Source organism: Patella vulgata, chromosome 5 (assembly GCF_932274485.2).
Source record: "Patella vulgata chromosome 5, xgPatVulg1.2, whole genome shotgun sequence".
Classification (NCBI taxonomy): domain Eukaryota; kingdom Metazoa; phylum Mollusca; class Gastropoda; family Patellidae; genus Patella; species Patella vulgata.
The window spans coordinates 68,653,039-68,672,183 of NC_065883.2; the positions used below are offsets into that span (position 1 = coordinate 68,653,039).

Genomic DNA, 19,145 nt, shown 5'->3' on the forward strand with positions numbered 1-19,145 from the left:
CATAAAAAAAATATCTCGACCAATCATGACATCATAGCCACTCTTCATTAGTTGATTCGGTGCAGAAAAGTAGGATGTTAGACCCTCTTTTATTTCATTTCATTGCTTATTTCTGAAAAAAAAACGACTATATTATAAATTGTTTATTTCAGTATATGTTATCCTATGTGAAGAAATGGTGTTTTGATAAAAATGTTGGCAAGTATGCTCTGATGACCCACAATCACCTAACAATACCACGAGCAACATCACGAAAATATCCAGCTTCTGCCATAGAAATATTGGTAAGTTTTCTTCAACAAGTCCTAAAGATTGTAAATATTGTAAAACATGCTAAAGGTATTATTAACATTGGGGGTATTATTGGGTGGGTGGTCTGAATCCTGTTTTATTCATAACATGTGTCATTGATTCCATGTTGACATCAATTACCTAATGTCGTTGGTTTGCTGCAAGTTCTTTGGGTTTCCTTCCACTTATTAAGACTCGTGCAACTAAATAAATTAAATTAAGAATATACCATATGTAAGTCCCAAAATGCTCTAGTTAGTGGGGTTGGGTGACCGAATGGTTAATGCGTGCGTGTTGGATCATAAAGTCTTATTATTGAGTCAAGTGATTTGGTTTCTATTCCACGGTTGTACTTGACAAGGAGTGGGTTTGTCTGTCCAACCTTGTGGGTTTCCTATTACTTTTAAAGACCTCTATGCACAAGAGAATTTGAAAATAAAATTAAACCATATGTTAGTCCCAAAATAATCTAGATTCTATCTCTCTCTCTCTCTGCTTTAGATTGCTTTGGGTGGACATTCAACCTGCATTAGCCCAGTCGGAGCAGAACAGAAGAATGTTAAACCCCCATTTCGTTTCCTCTAGCAATAATCTATATATATATTTGTGACTGTCGTTTGTCTGTCTGTCTGTCTGTCTGTTAGGGGTTGGCGGCTACACTAGGTCTGCCCCGAGTCTGAAATTTGGGGTATAGGGTTAGCTCAGACCGGGGAGTAACATAGACCAGGTGGCGTTAGTCTACCACTTCCGGTTTCCGTGTTATGACCCCCGAGTGAAGCCAGTATCCTGCTAGTATTTATATATTTTACTATGCTATATTGTATTTAAAATAATATTTATTTCAGGTGTCCAATCACTTGTCCCTTATATGGTATAAAATCTTGTATATTTCGGAGTGTCCAATCACTAACCTCTATTGTACTGTTGCTAGGGCCCTATATGATATTGTATATTTCAGAGTGTTCAGTCACTAGCTCCTGTTGTTGGTGTATAAAATATTCTATATTTCAGAGTTTCCAGTCACTAGATCTTATAGTTTGTATATAAAATATTCTATATTCCAGAGTGTCCAATCACTAGCCCCTATCGACCTGTTGCTTGGGCCCTATACGATATTGTATATTCCAGAGTGTCCTATCACTGACCCCTATTATTGTATATAAAATATTGTATATTTCAGAGTGTCCAATCACTGGCCCCTATTGTTTGTAAGATATTCTTTATGGATGGTAAAACTAAGGCCATTAGTATGATGCCATGTGATACTGCTGTAGATGTTCTCGAGAAAGTAGCCAGAAAAATAGGATTAAAATCTGTAGAAGGATGGGCTATTTATGAGGTTCGTTAGATTATTATACACTTTTCGTATTTTCCAGCTAATTTGGCTGCCAAGTGAACCAAGCAATTGTAACCTTTCTGCGTTTAAATCGCAATATATAAGTTAAATCGTGCTGGTAGTACAGAACTCCATTAGAACTCAGAAGTAGTCTTGAGCGAAAGTTGAGGGTTGGATGGCTGAATGGTTAGCGTGAGCGCGCTGTATCATAAAGTCTGTCATTGAGTCGACTGGCGTGGTTTCGAATCCCCGGTTGTACGTGGCAAGGAGTAGGGTCGCCTGTCCAACCTCGTGGGTTTTCTCCGGGGCCTCCGGTTTCCTCCCACTGCTTAAGACCCCTACGCGCAAGCGAATTATGTAAATAAAGTTAAACCATATGTTAGTCCCGAAATGACCTAGTTTGTGTCGAGTGGACGTTAAACCCCATTTCTCTCTCTCTCTCTTTTTGAGCGAAAGTAGTCTCGGTTATCCTCATAGATATCTCTAATGTTCATGGTAAAATTACAAGTTTACTTTTGTTTAAATGAGGCCATATAAATTACACCTTGCTTCTTTACTTTCCATTAGAAACTATTTCAAGGCCTCTAAAACCTATACCACTCTATCTTTTTCAGGTAACAACTGAATATGAGAGATTTATACGTAGTTATGAATATATCGCTGATATTATGGCTCAGTGGGAAGCGTAAGTATTAACCATTTGTTTATTTACTTCTTCATTGTTCATATATTTACTTACTCATTATTCATATTTACTTACTCATTGTTCATATTAATATATTTACCGATTCATTCTGTGGCTCTGTTTGAAGCAGTAGTTTTGAACAGGTTCAAAAATGAGCTACAAGTACAAAACCGAATGAAAAAAAAACAACATCACTTTACTCTCAATTTTTCTGGAAACCAGGGGTAGTTAGTATTTTTTCTGGAAACCAGGGGCCTGTTTCACGAAATTTTAATTAAGATAAAATCCAAATTTTAGTATTTGATTGGATAATATTAGATTGATTTTAGTGCTTAGCCAATCAAAATTGAAGTATCTACTAAAATTTGGATTTTATCTTTAGTTAAAATTTTGTGAAACAGGGCCCAGGGTAGTCAGTATTTTCAAGTAGCAAATGCTGATGCTCGGTTCCCACTATCACAATTCGCTCTACGATGGAAATTGTGGTTTTAACCGTGGAGTAATGGTGGTGATCCTATCAGATCTTATTATATATTGAGGTCAGTCATAGCAATTGTTTTGATCGTATCGAAACGTATCCTATCGTATTATCACGTACCAGATCGTGGACTCAATCGCGACAATCCTATCGTAATGCATTGCACGATAGTGCGAACCTAGCATAATGGGTTACGTTTATTAGCATTAATTCTAAAAAGCTATGGGTCCATGCTTACATTATATTCTGACTGGTTGTTTATTTACAGGCAAGAAAAGATGGCAGCTAAACCAAGTCATTATGAAACAATATCGAAAAAAGGACCAAAATTAGCACTAGGTGGAGCTGATGCTAAGATCATGTTTAGAAAGCGTGTTTACAAACATGTCCATGATATTCCTAATGATCCTGTTGAATATCATCTGTTATATGCCGAGGCTGTTGCTAAAGTCGTTAAAGTAAGTATTTGCATTTATCGGAAATTTGTGGGGTTTTGGAGGGCTGAATGGTTAGCGCGTGTGTGATGTATAATAAGGTTGGTCATTGTGTCAACTGGCGTTGTTTCGATTCCCCAGTTGTATGTGACAAGGAATAGGGTCGCCTGTCCAACCTCGAGGGTTTACTCCGGGCCTAGCCATGTTGGTTTTCTCCGAGCCTTCCCACAACTATGTGAAAGCTATTTACTGAAATAAAAATACACCATATGTTAGTCCTGGAATGACCTAATTTGTATTGCATGGCATGGTTGATAAACCCCATCTTCCTCTCCAGCATAAATTCTAAATAATTTTTGAGTTGCTACACATGTTTGTGCTAGCTAGTGTATTGTACTCCTATTTTAGAGCTTCCATCAATAAATTGAATGGTCAGCTTTAAACTAGACACATGTACAAATTAAATGATTTTGGGTGATTTTAAATGATTTTTATGAATTTTTCAACAAAGACTTGATATTACATTGTGAAAGAAATTAGTGCTAAATACACAAGATTAAATGATACCCGGGTTACAGTGTAGTGTGTATTTTACTCCTATTTTAGAACGTCCATCAATATAATTGACCAAGTTGTTTTATTTATATAACTATTTGTTTTTGCTACAGTTGGATGAATATTCTATATCTGATAAAGTAGCGTTACAACTAGCAGGTTTACAAGCTCAAGTTATCTGGGGGGAATATGAGGAGGATAAACAATTCAGGTAACCATAGTAACAATATTGGCATGCGATGAGTGATCTCCTATTTCACAATAGGAGCCACAGTGGATCAGTGAATAAGGTGCTGGATCGTTAACCAAGAGATCCAGGGTTTGATCCTGTTAATGGCCGAGAAAATTCCTGGAGATTATCCAGTGTCGTTTCTCCCCTTTTAATTGGTGCAGGACTGAGGGTCTGGCAATCAGCAGTATCTAATCGTTCAGATGGGAATAAAAAACACATATTAGCAGGGATGTATCCAGAAGGGAGGGGTCCAAGGAGCTCAAGGAGTCCGCACCTTCCTGCTCTTGCTGCTCCTGCAGAGCATTTTTTTTTCTACAATCATCGAACACACAAATGTATGAAACATTTCTGCCCTTTTGGCGTCACTCCACTGTAATCCTATACATATATGCACCTAAATGAGGAGAAATATCGTCTCAAAGCTTCTGATTGTATCAAATTTCTGGAGTAATTCCACAGATCTCTGACTCCAAACTTGACATTGTCTACACTCTGGACGTCCTCAGGGCCCCGCTGCAAAAATTCCTGAACTTGCCCCAGATATATCCTACTCTATCTATCTATCTATCTATCTATTTCTGTTTTACAGGTATGGGGAGGCAGATCAATATTTATGTAGAAGAATTTTAGCATCCTCTGGTAGAAACTGGTCAAAAGAAACAGCTAAAGCTCATAAAGTAAGTCATAAGGAAATATATTCTTTACCTATTCATTACTCGGTCATCAAACACTACGTAAACTTAATGTGGGACCCAACAATACAAATGTACATGGAATAGTAACCAGTCGCTAAGGTTTAAAATATTGTTGATTCTAAACTTTGTATTCTAAAGCAAGTTACAATTTTAGAAGAATTTTGTATAAACATAGTTTTACAGACCAATGTTATCCAACCAAGTGGTCTGGAATTAGATCCAAATGTCAGCTGACAAAGTTCCCTGGGATTATCCAGTCTGGTTCAGGATGAAGTCTGGCATGGAACAGAATCCTTTTGTTTTGGTGGGACGAAAAACGAAGGTCCCGTGGACACATTGATGTGCATGGTAAAGAACCCTTGGCAGTTGGAATTAGATGTAGAGAAAGTGGAAACACCCCTGTTTCTGAATGACATATGTCCGTCTTCATTAGCCCAGTTGATGCAGAAAAGTAGGAAATTGAAGCCATTTCATTGATTTCACATCTGTTTTATCTTTCAGCACTACGGAAGTGGTAAAAGTACGCTAGAAGCTCAAGTGTGGTACTTAACATGCGTCAAACAATTTCCCTTATATGGATGTACAATGTTTCCTATATTACATAAGGGATTGTGGTCACATACAAGTGACGCATTATTAGCAATAAATATGGACGGGGTGAAATTCGTGCGTGCCAAAGACAAGTTCGTGATTCACGATTTTAAATATTGTCAGATTGAATCGATTATTATAGATTCAAACGACAATTATATCACGTTAGAATTATTAGATAAACTAGATTTGGATTGTCCACAGCGGACGTTCATGTTCGAGACAAATCATAAAGAAGACATTGGCCACCTAGTGGCAAGTTATTCACCTCAACATGCTACATGGATGAAATCAGATTACGAAGGATTAAAGAAAGTGAGTTTTAGGATTCCTTATATTAATATTTTATTTATTGAGAAATGAAATGAATTTTAATTTTAATTTCTAGTATATGAACCCTCTGAATTGATTAGGGTTTGGGTGACAGAGTTTTCTTCTTTTTACAAGTGGCCATAAATTTTTATATCCCCTTTTCTTATAAAATCTTAGTATGTAGTGCTGTACCATACATAAAAACCATGGCAGTGTCATATTGTTGCATCTGGGGTATGTTTACTTGTTCAAAAAATCAACAAAACACATAGCAGATTAATTATAAGAATGATGATATTGTACAAAAATGTCATGTCAGAAAGCAATTTGATTAAAACACAGATCCTATTTCGTTTCATTTTTTATAGTTCAGAATTTCGTTTTACTCGTCTGTACTACACTATAGGAATTGGAAGAGACGTTCTGGGTAGTGTGATTGATTAGCCAATGAAACTGTCTGTTACGGCGAGTTTATGGCATGAGTTGCATGGAACTGTGGGTGACCCACTAGAAACATCCACGCTGATTGGTTAATCAAATGTCAAAAGCCGCTCGTATGACACCTGATGCGACCTCCCACCACAATTGGTCAGATTTTTATGTAGTGTAGGCCATAGAAAGTATAAAAAAGACGAAACGAAATATAGATCTGTATTTTAATCAGATTGGTCAGAAAGTAGGTTTTAGTCAGTAAAGACATATCTCAGAAATAGGGATACATCAACATATTCTTCAATTTTTATTATTTAGATTTTAGATTTTCAAACCAAACTATTATTTTTGTAGATGAAGATGACGGATGAAGAGAAGTTGAAATTATACGAAGAATTAGTCAGATGTCGTAAATTATTATCTGAGAGTCGCTTATTACAGAGACCTATTACCAGCGCTGATGCTGGATTCTTTAAAAATACTCTTAGAAGGTAGGCGGTCATCATTGACTATTGAGTAACTTTGTATAGATTATATCGAACCCTAAACCCCAGTCAGTATTAATATAGGCATACCCACTGTCCATAATGGTTGATTAAAATGAGATAGAGAGCATGGGCGATCGGGCAATAGCCCGAAGGGCCGGTCGGACAAAAAATGAAAAAAAAATTTTTTTGTCCAATTCGTCTAAAAAACCCTTTTCTGCTGAACATCATATGGGGGGGGGGTATTGGATCGGCCATGCTGTCCAACCTCGTGGGTTTTCTCCGGGTCCTCCGGTTTCCTCCCACTGCTAAAGACCCCTACCCGCAAGCGAATTATTGAAATAAAATTAAAACCATATGTTAGTCCCGAAATGACCTAGTTTGTGTCGAGTGGACGTTAAACCCCTTCTCTCTCTCTCTCTGGACCGGCCATGGAATGATGATAATGATCATTTTGTATGTGGCCGGTGGCTTTAACGGGCCGTCACCCCATCACTGGAATCGGGATTGGGCTGGTATAATAGACTTTCTGGGCCGGAAGTGCTGGGTGTGGGCCGGAATTCGGAATCCTGCAATGGGGATTCCGAATTTCATCCAAAAATTTCATCGGATTCACCCGACACTGTCGCCAGAAACGTCTGCCGATGGTTCGTAACTCAAAAAAAAAATTCAATCTTAAGGCCTTGGCAAAATTTGATGATAGCTGGTCTTGACGATACAATGATAATACATTAATTAATAATATGACGATATGATAATTTCACAGGTTGATGGTTGTAAATTACTTGCAGGTCGTGGTTTTGGCCTAAATTAATCGATTTATGAGATATATTATTTGACAGAGATTATAATCAGATATGCCACCAAATCGCATATTTGGGGTTCATTTTTATACGTCCACATTCATAATGTGAACGTATTATGCCGTCGCCCCTGTCTGTGTGTGTGTGTGTGTGTGTGTGTGTGTGTGTGTGTGTGTCTGTGGTTCGCCTACAGGGCGCAATTCTTCATGGATTTTCTTCAAACTTGGTATACTTATTCCTTATACCCCAAGGAAGATCCCTATTGTTTTTGGTGCATGCCCGACCCCCCGGGGCAGAGCCACGCCCATTTCTAGTATTTGTTTGTTTGTCGTCTACAGGCCACATTTCTTAACTAATAATCTTGAAACTTTGCATACACATTCTTTGTACCCTAAGGAACATCCCTATCGTTTGGGGTGCATGCCCAACCCCCAGGGGCAGAGCCACGCCCATTTTCTTTTCGTGTGTCTTTGTGTCGCCTACAGGGCGCAATTCTTACTGGATTTTCTTCAAACTTGGTATACTTATTCCTTATACCCCAAGGAAGATCCCTATTGTTTTTGGTGCATGCCCGACCCCCAGGGGCAGAGCCACGCCCATTTCTAGTATTTGTTTGTTTGTCGTCTACAGGCCACATTTCTTAACTTATAATCTTGCATACACATTCTTTGTACCCTAAGGAACATCCCTATCGTTTGGGGTACATGCCCAACCCCCAGGGGCAGAGCCACGCCCATTTCCCATTTTCTTTTCGTGTGTCTTTGTGTCGCCTACAGGGCGCAATTCTTACTGGATTTTCTTCAAACTTGGTATACTTATTCCTTATACCCCAAGGAAGATCCCTATTGTTTTTGGTGCATGCCCGACCCCCAGGGGCAGAGCCACGCCCATTCCTTATATTTATTTATTTGTTTGTCATCTACATATCGCATTTCTTATCGTATCACCTTGAAACCTAGCATACATATTCCTTCTATCCTAAGGAACATCCCTATTATTTGTGGTGAATACCCAACCCCCAGGGGCAGAGCTACGCCCATTTTCTTTTTTTATGTCTGTGTGTCACTTGCAGACCGCATTTCTTAATCGATCATCTTGAAAACTTTTTTATACTTATTCCTTATAGCCTAAGGCTACTTTTTATACTTATTCCTTAATCCTAAGGCCGACCTCTATTATTATTTTTGGTGCATGCTCGACCCCTTGGGACAGAGCTACGCCTAATGTTTGTGTGACTTGTGTTTTGCCTACAGACCGCAATTCTTAACAGATCCTTTTGAAACTTTGCATACCTATTCGAAACGTCATGCTTTTAGAATAAAGACATCGATTGTTTTAAAATAAAAAAATTGTGTTCTGTTAATGTGAACGAAGTGTTAAACTGATAGCAGTCCTACAACCCAGTTTTAATTCACAGACCCTCAAAGCAAACTGGACCATATCAAACAAAACAGGAATGTGGACGTATATTGCTGCGTTAGCGATGCTCTTGTTCTAAATTTTCATGGGGGAGAGCCCCCGGAACCCCCATCTGGGCTCCGCGGTCAGTAAAAGGGGCTGCTCCGACACGGGGGCCCCAATCCGCCCCTGATAGAGAGAGACAGAGAGGGCAGCAGTATTTCTGCCTGCTCTTCTGTGAAGTGAAGACTAGGCATAGCTATTTAGTCACTTTCATTACCAAATCGAAAAATAAGAACATTTTCTTGTGTCTTGAACATTTCCTAGTGGGTTGAATAGTTTCGCAATAGTCAAATATTGTTATTGTTATTATCACAACTAGAATGTTCCTAGTTCAAATCCTGGGTTGAATAGAAGTGCAATAGACAAGTATTGTCATTGTTATGATCCCTGTTCGAATCCTGACATGGGTCAAGGAGAACCTTCAAACCCAGTTTCCACTTATTACGGGTGGTGTCTCCCGAGGATAAAAAGTGAGTAAGACGCTGACTGGCTAGCCCGGAGGTCACGTGTTCGATTCCTGCATTGACCAAGAAAGTACATCGGATAATACGAAAAATTGAGGTTCCATTCATTGGCGTGCATGTAAAAGATCCCTTTTTTTTTTTATAAGCAATATTTTTATTCAGATTTCTATCCGTTTATAATTTTATAAATGAATTTGAGTTTATGTCTTCTGCGTCTCTCTTTTAGCGTAATAAAACCGGTTTCTTTATATAACAATCTATGGCTGGTACCCTTTACAGCACCACATATGGACCTAAGTGCATCCAGTTGTAGGTGCTCTAATTTGTTAGCTAGTTGGTCTGTGCAGTTGTCCCAGATGACGTCGCAATAATCAAAATGGTAGTTGGAATTCGATATAAGAGTAGTCCATAGTGTAGCTGCCCGGGTCAAATTTCCCCCAGAGCATACTGTATGGCATTTGCCTGTCTTCATTAGCCCAGTTGGAGCAGAACAGTAAGACATTATCAGTTGGAAATTGAACAATAGTAGGCAGATGTGCTGCTGTCCCGATAATATTCTCTTCATGGCATTTTGAACACAAAGTGTTTGTTATTATTTTCAGGTTAACTAAGTCTAAGATGGACAGATTACGGAACTACGCTGCCGGTGATACGGGACAGTACGACATCAACTATTGGTCCTATACTAAAATACCAATCAAACAGAGTTTAACATTAATACACGACCCACTGATGGAGGAGGTGGCCATTAAAATGTTTACATCTATATTAATATATACAGGTGTCGAGGAATCAGGTAGGAATTGATAAGGATGATAATAGTGGGCTGCAGTGCCTCAGTAAGTAAACCAGGAGCTCCTTGGTTGTGAGATTTTACAACCATGGTGACAACCAGTAATAATTATACCACATAATAGATTTGTGCACTAAGGGAGACAACTCTGGTTTTGAATCTCCTCATTTCAATAACAACCATACACATAGGACTCCTTATATTTTTTTTTGATTCTCTGGTTGTACGTGATGAGGAGTAGGGTCGACTGGCCAACCTTATGGGTTTTCTACGGTTTCCTCCCACAGCTAAAGACCCCTATGGGCAAGCTAATTATTGAAATAAAATTGAACCATATGTTAGTCCCGAAATAACCTAGTTTGTGTCAAGTGGATGTTAAACCCCATTTCTCTCTCTCTCTCTAAAAATCAGCAGTGTAATTATTGCACCATGGTATTGCAAATAGCTTTTACCTGTTTTATATGTATTTTATTTTCTTCACTAGGTGGCAGTAGTAATGAGAATTATGACCATATTGGAATGATACAGATCGTAATGACGAAATGTCTGGAGAGTGACCACGTGTCCAATGAGTTTTATCTACAGTTGATTAAACAGACAACAGACCATCCAGGTACGATTCATATCATAAAAATAACGCAATCATACCTAAAATATATTAACCCTGTATGCACAAATACCAATTTATTTCCATTAAATCTCTCATATGTATTGTAGAAATGTTCATTATGATCAGGGCCTTCTTAACAGCTTTATAGGCCCCCAGGCAAGGCCGTCTACTGGCCCCCTACCTACATAACCACTCACAGGAAGAAAAATGTAAATCAGTGGTTCTCAACCTTTTTTGCCAACGGCACACCTTGCAACACATGAAAAATTAGTGGCACATCTGGCTAAATATATATGAAAAAAAATTTAATTTTGCAAAATAAAAACATGGTAACTCAGATGGAATACAACTGTAGACAGAGACTAGTCAAAGGCATGTAGAATGACTCAACCTAAAAAAGAAAAACATACTATGAACTTACAAGTAGAGACCAGTGAATACTCAATTGGTTCACATGATATTTTGTATTTTCTTAGTGTGCCATTCAAAATTTCCACAAAATCACTATTTAAACTTTAAAAAACTTGTTGTATAACAAAGATATGGCTGCTATGCTTGTGGGGCTCCCAGGGCCATTGCCCAGTGTTAAGCCGGTCCTGTTGTTCATTATTAATCCAATCAGTGTTGTAGTCAAGTTCCAGTGTAAAATATATCTACCCCATCTGTCAACTGATTTGTATGAATATTTGTTGTCAACCTTCCCTAACATCTGAATGTTTAAAAAATGGCTAGAAATGGAAGTAACCAATCAGGGCTCTCAATTCAGTCATATTGACCAGTTTTGACTGACTGACAGTCAAATTAACCAGGTAAAAAACTTACCTGTCAGTCAATTTACATACCATGAAATTAGAATTTAAAGGAATTTAATCTGGTCTTAAAACACAAAAAATACAGCTAAACTTGTAGTTTGAATGTGTAAAAAAACTGTCAAAAATTCAGTTAATGCTAAAAAATTGTCATGTTCATTGAACAAAATATCTTGTGAACTAGATATGTCACAAATTGACTGACTGTCATAATGTTGAAAAGAAAGCCCTGATACAAGCCATTTATTAAAGATGCATTATGTAAGAATTGAATAAAAAGCTGACTGTTCTTGCTATAATAGTTCAATAATAGATTTCAGTCAAATTACTTTATTCTGTGCGGAGTTATGAGTTTTTGCAGATTTAGTTCTGACGTAATGCTTTATATAAGAAATAGATGAAAAGCGGACCGTTCTTGCTATAAAGTTCAGAAATACATTTCAGGCAAATTACTTTATTCTGTGCGGAGTTAACTTTTTTTTGCCGATGTAATTCTTACATAATGCATCTTTAATGAGTTGTTTGTTTGTAAAATTCCATGTCCCAAGTTCACAAAGCATTCTCATAATTAAGTTAAGAATTTATTCAAAATTGTTTGTTTCATTTTAACTAAAATATAGCCCTGTATAAAACTTGTGTTGTTTCAATGTATCATATACATCAATAAGAAACTATGTGCAAAGTTTTGTTTCTGGATTAAAGATATTTCTCATAAACAGTGCTTGAAAGTTGACTAAATTCTTAACTTAAGTCTGAGAATACTTTGTGAACTTGGGGCCAGATCTATGTTGTGTTATTCACCTTCTCAATCCCTGCACATAATATTTATTTATCAACCATCTTTGTTTTATGAACTTTTAAAATCTAAAAATTTAATACGATTGAAATTATCCCCCAAGCTATGTTCGATCTATCAACATGCATTTCATTTTTTTTCACCTAAATAATGATCATTTTATTTTTATTGCACAATGAAGATTATTACTAAAGTCATTACATGACCATTTTGGACAATTGATTTGTTCATATACAGATATTATCAAATAAACCCCCCTTCTTGTAGCAATTTTCTGGTGTGCTTACTTTTGTCAGTGTTACAGGCACAATATCTACTATCTAGTCGGATGAAAAAGTTGTTGTTGGACAGGGGGGTTGGAATGCTGAATAGTTAGCGTGCGCGCGCTGTATCATCGAGTCTGTCATTGAGTCGACTGGCGTGGTTTCGAATCTCCGATTGTACATGACAAGGAGTAGGGTCGCCTGTCCAACCTCGTGGGTTTTCTCCGGGTCCTCCGGTTTCCTCCCATTGCTAATGACCCCTATGCACAAGCGAATTATTGAAATAAAATTAAAAACCATATGTTAGTCCCGAAATGACCTAGTTTGTGTCGAGTGGACGTTAAACCCCATTTCTCTCTCTCTCTCTCTGTTGTAGGACAAACGTCCTGGCAAGGCACAGTGTCTAGTCAGACGTGATGAAAAATATTGGCATGCATGTAAATAAACCCTTGACAGTTGGAATTCGATATAAGAGTAGGGCAGAACGCCATTGTCCAAGCAAAATTTCCCTCATTCATACACCGGTCTTCATTAGCCCAGTCGGAGCAGAAAAGTAGGCTGTTAAACCCGATTCATTTCATTTCCCTCTTGTTATTTGAGAAAACAAAAAAAAAAAACCCGCTACAATAATGGGTATATTTGATAATACTGTGGTCTGCATCTTGTGATAAATGTTGAATGTTATTCTCTCTCTCTCTAATGCCATGTTTTTTTATTTTTTTTATTTTTTTTTCTCTGCATGTGAATTATTTTGGCTGATGTTATGTTTTATTTGGGTCAGGACAGATGTTACTAAGAGAAAATTGGGTAAGACTAAATCTCTCTCTCTCTTCCATGATTTGAAATTGTGCTTTTATTGTTTTGGTTGTGTGTGTGTTGTAGTTGTTTGATTATTATAATAATTGGTGTTGTGTTCTTATTGTTTTGGTTGTGCGTTATTGTTGTTTGATTATTATAATAATTGGGGTCGTGTTCTCATTGTTTTGGTTGTGCGTTATAGTTGTTTGATTATTATAATAATTGGTGTTATGTTTTGTGGAGATTTGATGAAACAAATAACTCCTTCATTTCATTGTTTTTGTTGTGCGATATTGTTGTTTGATTATTATAATGTTTGGTTTTGTGTTTTGTGGAGATTTGATGAAACAAAAGGCTCCTTCATTTTGTGACTTCGGAGGAATGTCCACTATAGAAATAGCTTTGCCTCTTGCGTGTTTGATCCCTGCATTGACCGAGAAAGTTCATCAGGCTTTTGCGATGTGATTTCCTTTGGCATGCTCGCAACAGATCCCTTGGCAGTTGGAATTCGAAATAAGAGTAGGCCATAGTGCCGCTGCCCAGGCAAAATTTCTTTCATAGGACATTGAATGGTCTATGTCCATCTTCATTAGCCCAGTTGGAGCAGAACAGTAGGCCATTAAACCCCATTTCATTTCATTCGGCAGATTCCCTGACAGTAGAAAATTTCACTCATATCATGCTGGGAGTCATGGTGGCTCAGTGAGTAAGACGGCTCACTAATCTAAAGATCCCATGTTCGATCCTTGCGTTGGTGTGGTTCCCATTTGTCAGTGGTGCAGGACAGAAGGTCAGGTAAGGGACGTGTAGTCCTTCAGATGGTACGGTTTTCTCCCAATGTTAAGAATCCCTATATGCAAGAAAATAATTGAACTAAAATTGAACCATATGTTAGTGCACAAATGACCTAGTTTATGCCCAGTGGATGTTAAACCCTATCTCTCTCTCTCTTGCTTTCAATGGAATCTTGTAATCCCACGACAGTTTCAATATTGGTGGTAATACAATAAAAATCTTTCAAAATAGAAAGTTTAGAAATTTCAGCTAAAATGATTTATATGTAGTGGCAATGGTGGCACATTTTTGCAAGCTGCACTCACTCACGTTGTATTTAGACCTAAAGTAAAATGCAATGTTATATTAGAAATGCCTGAAATTACAACTTCTGGATTCTTCATGCACTGGAGTTTTTTTTAAAGGAAATCTAGTATAGTGTATTAAGATTTTAAATGTGGTGTTACCTTATGTTGTTTTTAAATGAATTTGTATTTTATGATATATAGGATATGGACAAAATGTCACAGTACAAAATCCCCACGGACATAGTGGTAAATGTATCATTGTGTTTCTGCCATTTTGTCTGTGGGCATTTTGTCCTGGATTCTGATGATAAATGTTTGGATGTGTTTTAAATATAGGCACTTGCATCGAAAACAAACCTTGCACCCCTTTTTCCCCCATTCTCCCCCATTCCCCTCACTTCACAATTTGATGAGAATTTCCAAATGTTGTTTCTCTTCGCATCTTGTGAAAACTATACACTAGTGTCTGAAGTGGTATCTTAGTGATGAAATGAAAAATTGCCGAGTGCATATTAAAACAATTATTAGTTTTAGTCTCAGCTCAAAATATCCCAAGTGAATTGGGGGTTGGATGGTTGAATGGTCTGTCATTGAGTCAACGGGCATGGTTTCGATTCCCCGGTTGTACGTGACAAGGAGTAGGGTCGCCTGTCCAACCTCGTGGGTTTTCTCTGGGTCCTCTGGTTGCCAACGGCTGCTAAAGACCCCCCCGTACGCACAAGTGAATTACTGAAATAATAATTGAACCATGTGTTAGTCCCAAAATGATCTAGCTTGTGTCGAGTGGACATTAAACTCTCTCCCTCTCTCTCTCTCTCTCTCTCTCTCTTTAGCCGCACACTCTCCCAGGCAAATTATTGAAATAAAATTGTAACATATGTTAGCCCCGATTCATTTAATTTGTATTGAGACATTGAAACCCATTTCTTGCTCTCTCATTATGTAACAAAGTATAAAAGGAACCATTTTGACTCGAACTAATCACATGATTATATTCTATTTTTAGATCCAAATAGTTATGTAAATAAAAGAAGTTGGCAGTTAATGGCCGTTACTACGTGTACACTGGCTCCACCTAACAACAGAGTACTCAAATATCTTCAAGTTCATCTCAAGAAATGTTCCATGGATGCCACAACGGAAGAAGGAAAATATGCCAGATTTTGTTACAAAGTATGTATTGAGTCAGTATATTGGTTTTAAGGTGAAACATCAAATGGATGTGACCGATTATAAACAGAAGATTAGGATCTCTGGTTATTAAGTTTTTTTAGAATAAGCGGATAGTGTTAACATGAATATTCATGACCTTTATATTTATGTATAGTAATCAGTTGCATATGTGTGCAGTGCTGGACTTCCGTTGTCATGGGGGTGGGGGTGTGGCCGAATGGTTAGCACGTGTGGGCTGTATCATAAGGCCTATCTTTGAGTCAATTGGCGTGGGTTCGATTCCCCGGTTGTACGTGACAAGGAGTAGGGTCGCCTCTCCAACCTCGTGGGTTTTCTTCGGGTCCTCCGGTTTCCTCCCACTGCTAAAGACCCCTACACGCAAGCGAATTATTGAAATAAAATTAAACCATATGTTAGTCCCGAAATGACCTAGTTTGTGTTGAGTGGACGTTAAACCCTATCTCTCTCTCTCTCTCTCTCTCTCTCCGTTGTCATGGTGGATTTGTCTTCTGTAGATCCAAAACTATAAGATGTTGTAATGTGTGTAGCCGTGGACTTCCGTTGTCATGGTAAAGTGTAGATTTGTCTTCTGAAGGTCCAAAACTATAACATGTTGTAATAGCCTATGTGTGCAGCCGTTGTCATATATGACTGTGAGAATAAGTAAAGTATATAGTCCAGTCATTTACACTACAAATTGGGTATCATCGTGTAGTTGTGCTGTTTCCATATTCAAACGTTGGCAACTGTTAAAATTCATAGAGATTTGAAAATCATCAAAAAATATTGGGTTCCTACCGTCGCATAGGTTAAAATTGTTCGTCTGGATTAGATAATCTGTATCAGGTTTATTACTGTTTATTTTTCCAAAAGGTGTTGATGAAATAATTAGTCTGTTAATTACTCAAACCACTCGGGGAAAGTAAATATTAATTATGCAATTGTACATTTGCCACTTTCGTACATATGCCACTTTACTGTGACATTCTTGTCTGTTCCGAGGCCTGGAGAAAATTGTATATATGGCACTTTTGTCATATGTCACTTTAAAGTGATACTCTTGTCTGCTCGGAGGCCGGGAGAAAATTGTACCTATGCCACTTTTGTACACATACCACTTTTTTACATATGCCACTTTAAAGTGACATTCTTGTCTGGTTCGTGGCCTAGAGAAAATTATTTTAGTTGTATCTGACAAAGTGTTAAGCAGAAATGAACTAGTACCTAACAATGGTAAAGTGGTGACCCAATACAAGAGTTATCCCCCCTTAATGTGTTTTTTTGTTATATTTGGATTCAGTGTCTTTCAAGAACATTAGAGAAGAAACGAAGAAAATTTCCACCATCAAGTAGAGAAGTTGAATGTACAATTCACAGGTAATTTTCTGTTTCACTTTAAAAATAAACAACAAAAATGATAACCTTTTAGAGACATTTACTGGTAACAGGATAAGGTGATAATCTGTAACATGTCATACTTATAGAAGACAGCATTATGGTATTCCCAGTGGTATTGAGCGTTCTACTCCACTAACCTCCATGTCTATCCTTAAGGTTTTCACAAATTCAGATTATCTGCCCTTGATTCTATGAACCTTAAGAACATACAGCTGAAAATGGTTCCCCACAATTTTCGAATTTTATTTTATATGATTGACGTCCTGGCTATTATAGACTCTAAATCTTGTACTCTTACGTACCTCTACTTTATGAATGAAAGGAAATACTTCCCTTATGATATAAATCTTGTCTAGTCGTTCAGATGGGATAGAAAACCGAGGTCCCATGTATACATTGGGGTGCATGTAAAGGATCCCTTGGCAGTTGGAATTTCATATAAGAGTAGGCCATAGTGCCGCTGCCTGGGCAAAATTTCCCTCATAGCACACTGTATGGCGTATGCCCATCTTCATTAGTCGAGTTTACGAATAGAACAGTTGGACATTCATTTTATTTTGATATAAATCTCCTTATTTACCAAATCTTCCACTTAGTCCAAACTTGTAGAACTTTTTAATGTAGAGCAATTTAAGGAGACTTTTTTTGATATCACTAGCCAAAAATAGAAAACAATGAATTATTATTGGTATTATTTTTTTTAACAGGAAACCCATCACAGAGAAAGTATTTTTTATGACCGGTGAAAGTCGTGTTATAGAGTTTGATTCTTCTGCTAGTTGTGGAGAGGTAGGTGCTGTCGTTCTCATATTGTTCTCTGTCAGTTCAAGTTCCCATATTCTTATGTCAAGTTCCCATACCACCTCCTATCAGTTCAGTTTTCTATATCTCCATATCAGTTCAAATTCCCATTTCCTTACCAGTTCAATTCCTTATCTCCCTATATCAGTTCATGTTTCCATCTCCTGATATCAGTTCAAATTCCCATCTCCCTACCTGTTAGTTTCTTATATCCCTATCAATGCAAGTTCCTATAGCTCTCTACCAGTTCAAATTCTCTGTTCACGATCAGTTCAAGTTCCTATAGCTCCCTACCAGTTCAAATTCTCTGTTCACGATCAGTTCAAGTTCGTATGGCTTCCTACCAATTCAAATTCCCTGTTAACGATCAGTTCAAATTCCCTGTTCTTGTTCAGTTTAAGCTTGTATAGCTCCCTACCAAATTTCCTGTTCCCACGCATATCGACTAAAATTCACCTTTTCTCCCAATCAGTTCAAGTTTCCCATATATCTCTGTCTATTTTTAGGTTATTAAGACGATTAAAGCCAAGATTGGTATGAGATCAGATGCTGAATGTTTTGCTCTGTATGAATATATGAGTGGATCAGAACGAGCGATGTCCTGTGAAGAACGTTTATCAGATACTCTCAGTAAATGGGAGAGATTAGCAAGAAGTGGTGCTGTAAAAGAATTAAGACTTGTCTTTAAGGTAAGATACAATCTCTGGCGCTCTTTCTCTGTCCTCCAACCTTTGGAGGGTTTGGATGCCCGAATGGTTAGTGTGTGCTGTATCATAAGGTCTGTTATTGAGTCAACTGGCATGGTTTCGATTCCATGGTTGTACGTGACAGGGAGTAGGTTCGCCTGTCTAACCTCGTGATTTTTCTCCAGGTCCACCGGTTTCCACCCACAGCTAAAGACCCCTATGCGCAAGCAAGTTATTGAAATAAAGTAGAACCCTATGTCAGTCACGAAATGACCTGGTTTGTGTCAAGTGGATGTTAAACCCCATCTCTCTCCCTCTCTCTCTCTCTCTCTCTCTCTCTCTCTCTCTCAAATGATACCTATTTTTGAATTTTGAGATATATATTCACCATTTGACTTGTTGTACCTGTAAGGAATTTAATTCTCTTAACAAACAATTGATTTAATTTGAGCTCAAATTAAATCAAAAGTTTTATAAAAAGACTCACCTGAAAAGATTCAGTGTGCCTACCAGACAGAATTAATAAAGTAATCTCATTAAATTCTTAATTCTAGCTAAATCTCATTACTGACATCATTCTCTTTTAACCCTAAATTAAAGATGAACTCATGCATTTACTTTAATTAGGAGCTCGGGGGTTGGGTGGCGGAAGGGTTAATGTGTGCGCGTTGGATCAGAAGGT

At 37.7% G+C, this 19,145-nt stretch overlaps 1 protein-coding gene across 2 annotated transcripts in view; it reads left to right on the forward strand.

The window, feature by feature from the left end:
• The window catches only part of LOC126821749 (unconventional myosin heavy chain 6), a 198,123-nt gene that overhangs the window by 157,147 nt on the left and 21,831 nt on the right, over positions 1-19,145 (forward strand). The window contains exons 9-23 of one of the 2 annotated variants that reach the window (XM_056100850.1): positions 153-284; positions 1,472-1,630; positions 2,242-2,312; positions 3,059-3,248; positions 3,893-3,990; positions 4,601-4,688; positions 5,208-5,612; positions 6,396-6,532; positions 9,857-10,050; positions 10,532-10,660; positions 13,312-13,332; positions 15,412-15,578; positions 16,879-16,955; positions 17,684-17,765; positions 18,284-18,466. In XM_056100850.1, coding sequence (XP_055956825.1) covers positions 153-284; positions 1,472-1,630; positions 2,242-2,312; positions 3,059-3,248; positions 3,893-3,990; positions 4,601-4,688; positions 5,208-5,612; positions 6,396-6,532; positions 9,857-10,050; positions 10,532-10,660; positions 13,312-13,332; positions 15,412-15,578; positions 16,879-16,955; positions 17,684-17,765; positions 18,284-18,466 — 2,133 coding nt within the window. Of the gene's footprint in view, positions 1-152; positions 285-1,471; positions 1,631-2,241; positions 2,318-3,058; positions 3,249-3,892; positions 3,991-4,600; positions 4,689-5,207; positions 5,613-6,395; positions 6,533-9,856; positions 10,051-10,531; positions 10,661-13,311; positions 13,333-15,411; positions 15,579-16,878; positions 16,956-17,683; positions 17,766-18,283; positions 18,467-19,145 lie in introns of those variants that run through there. The other variant, XM_050550236.1, reaches the window with a different exon arrangement.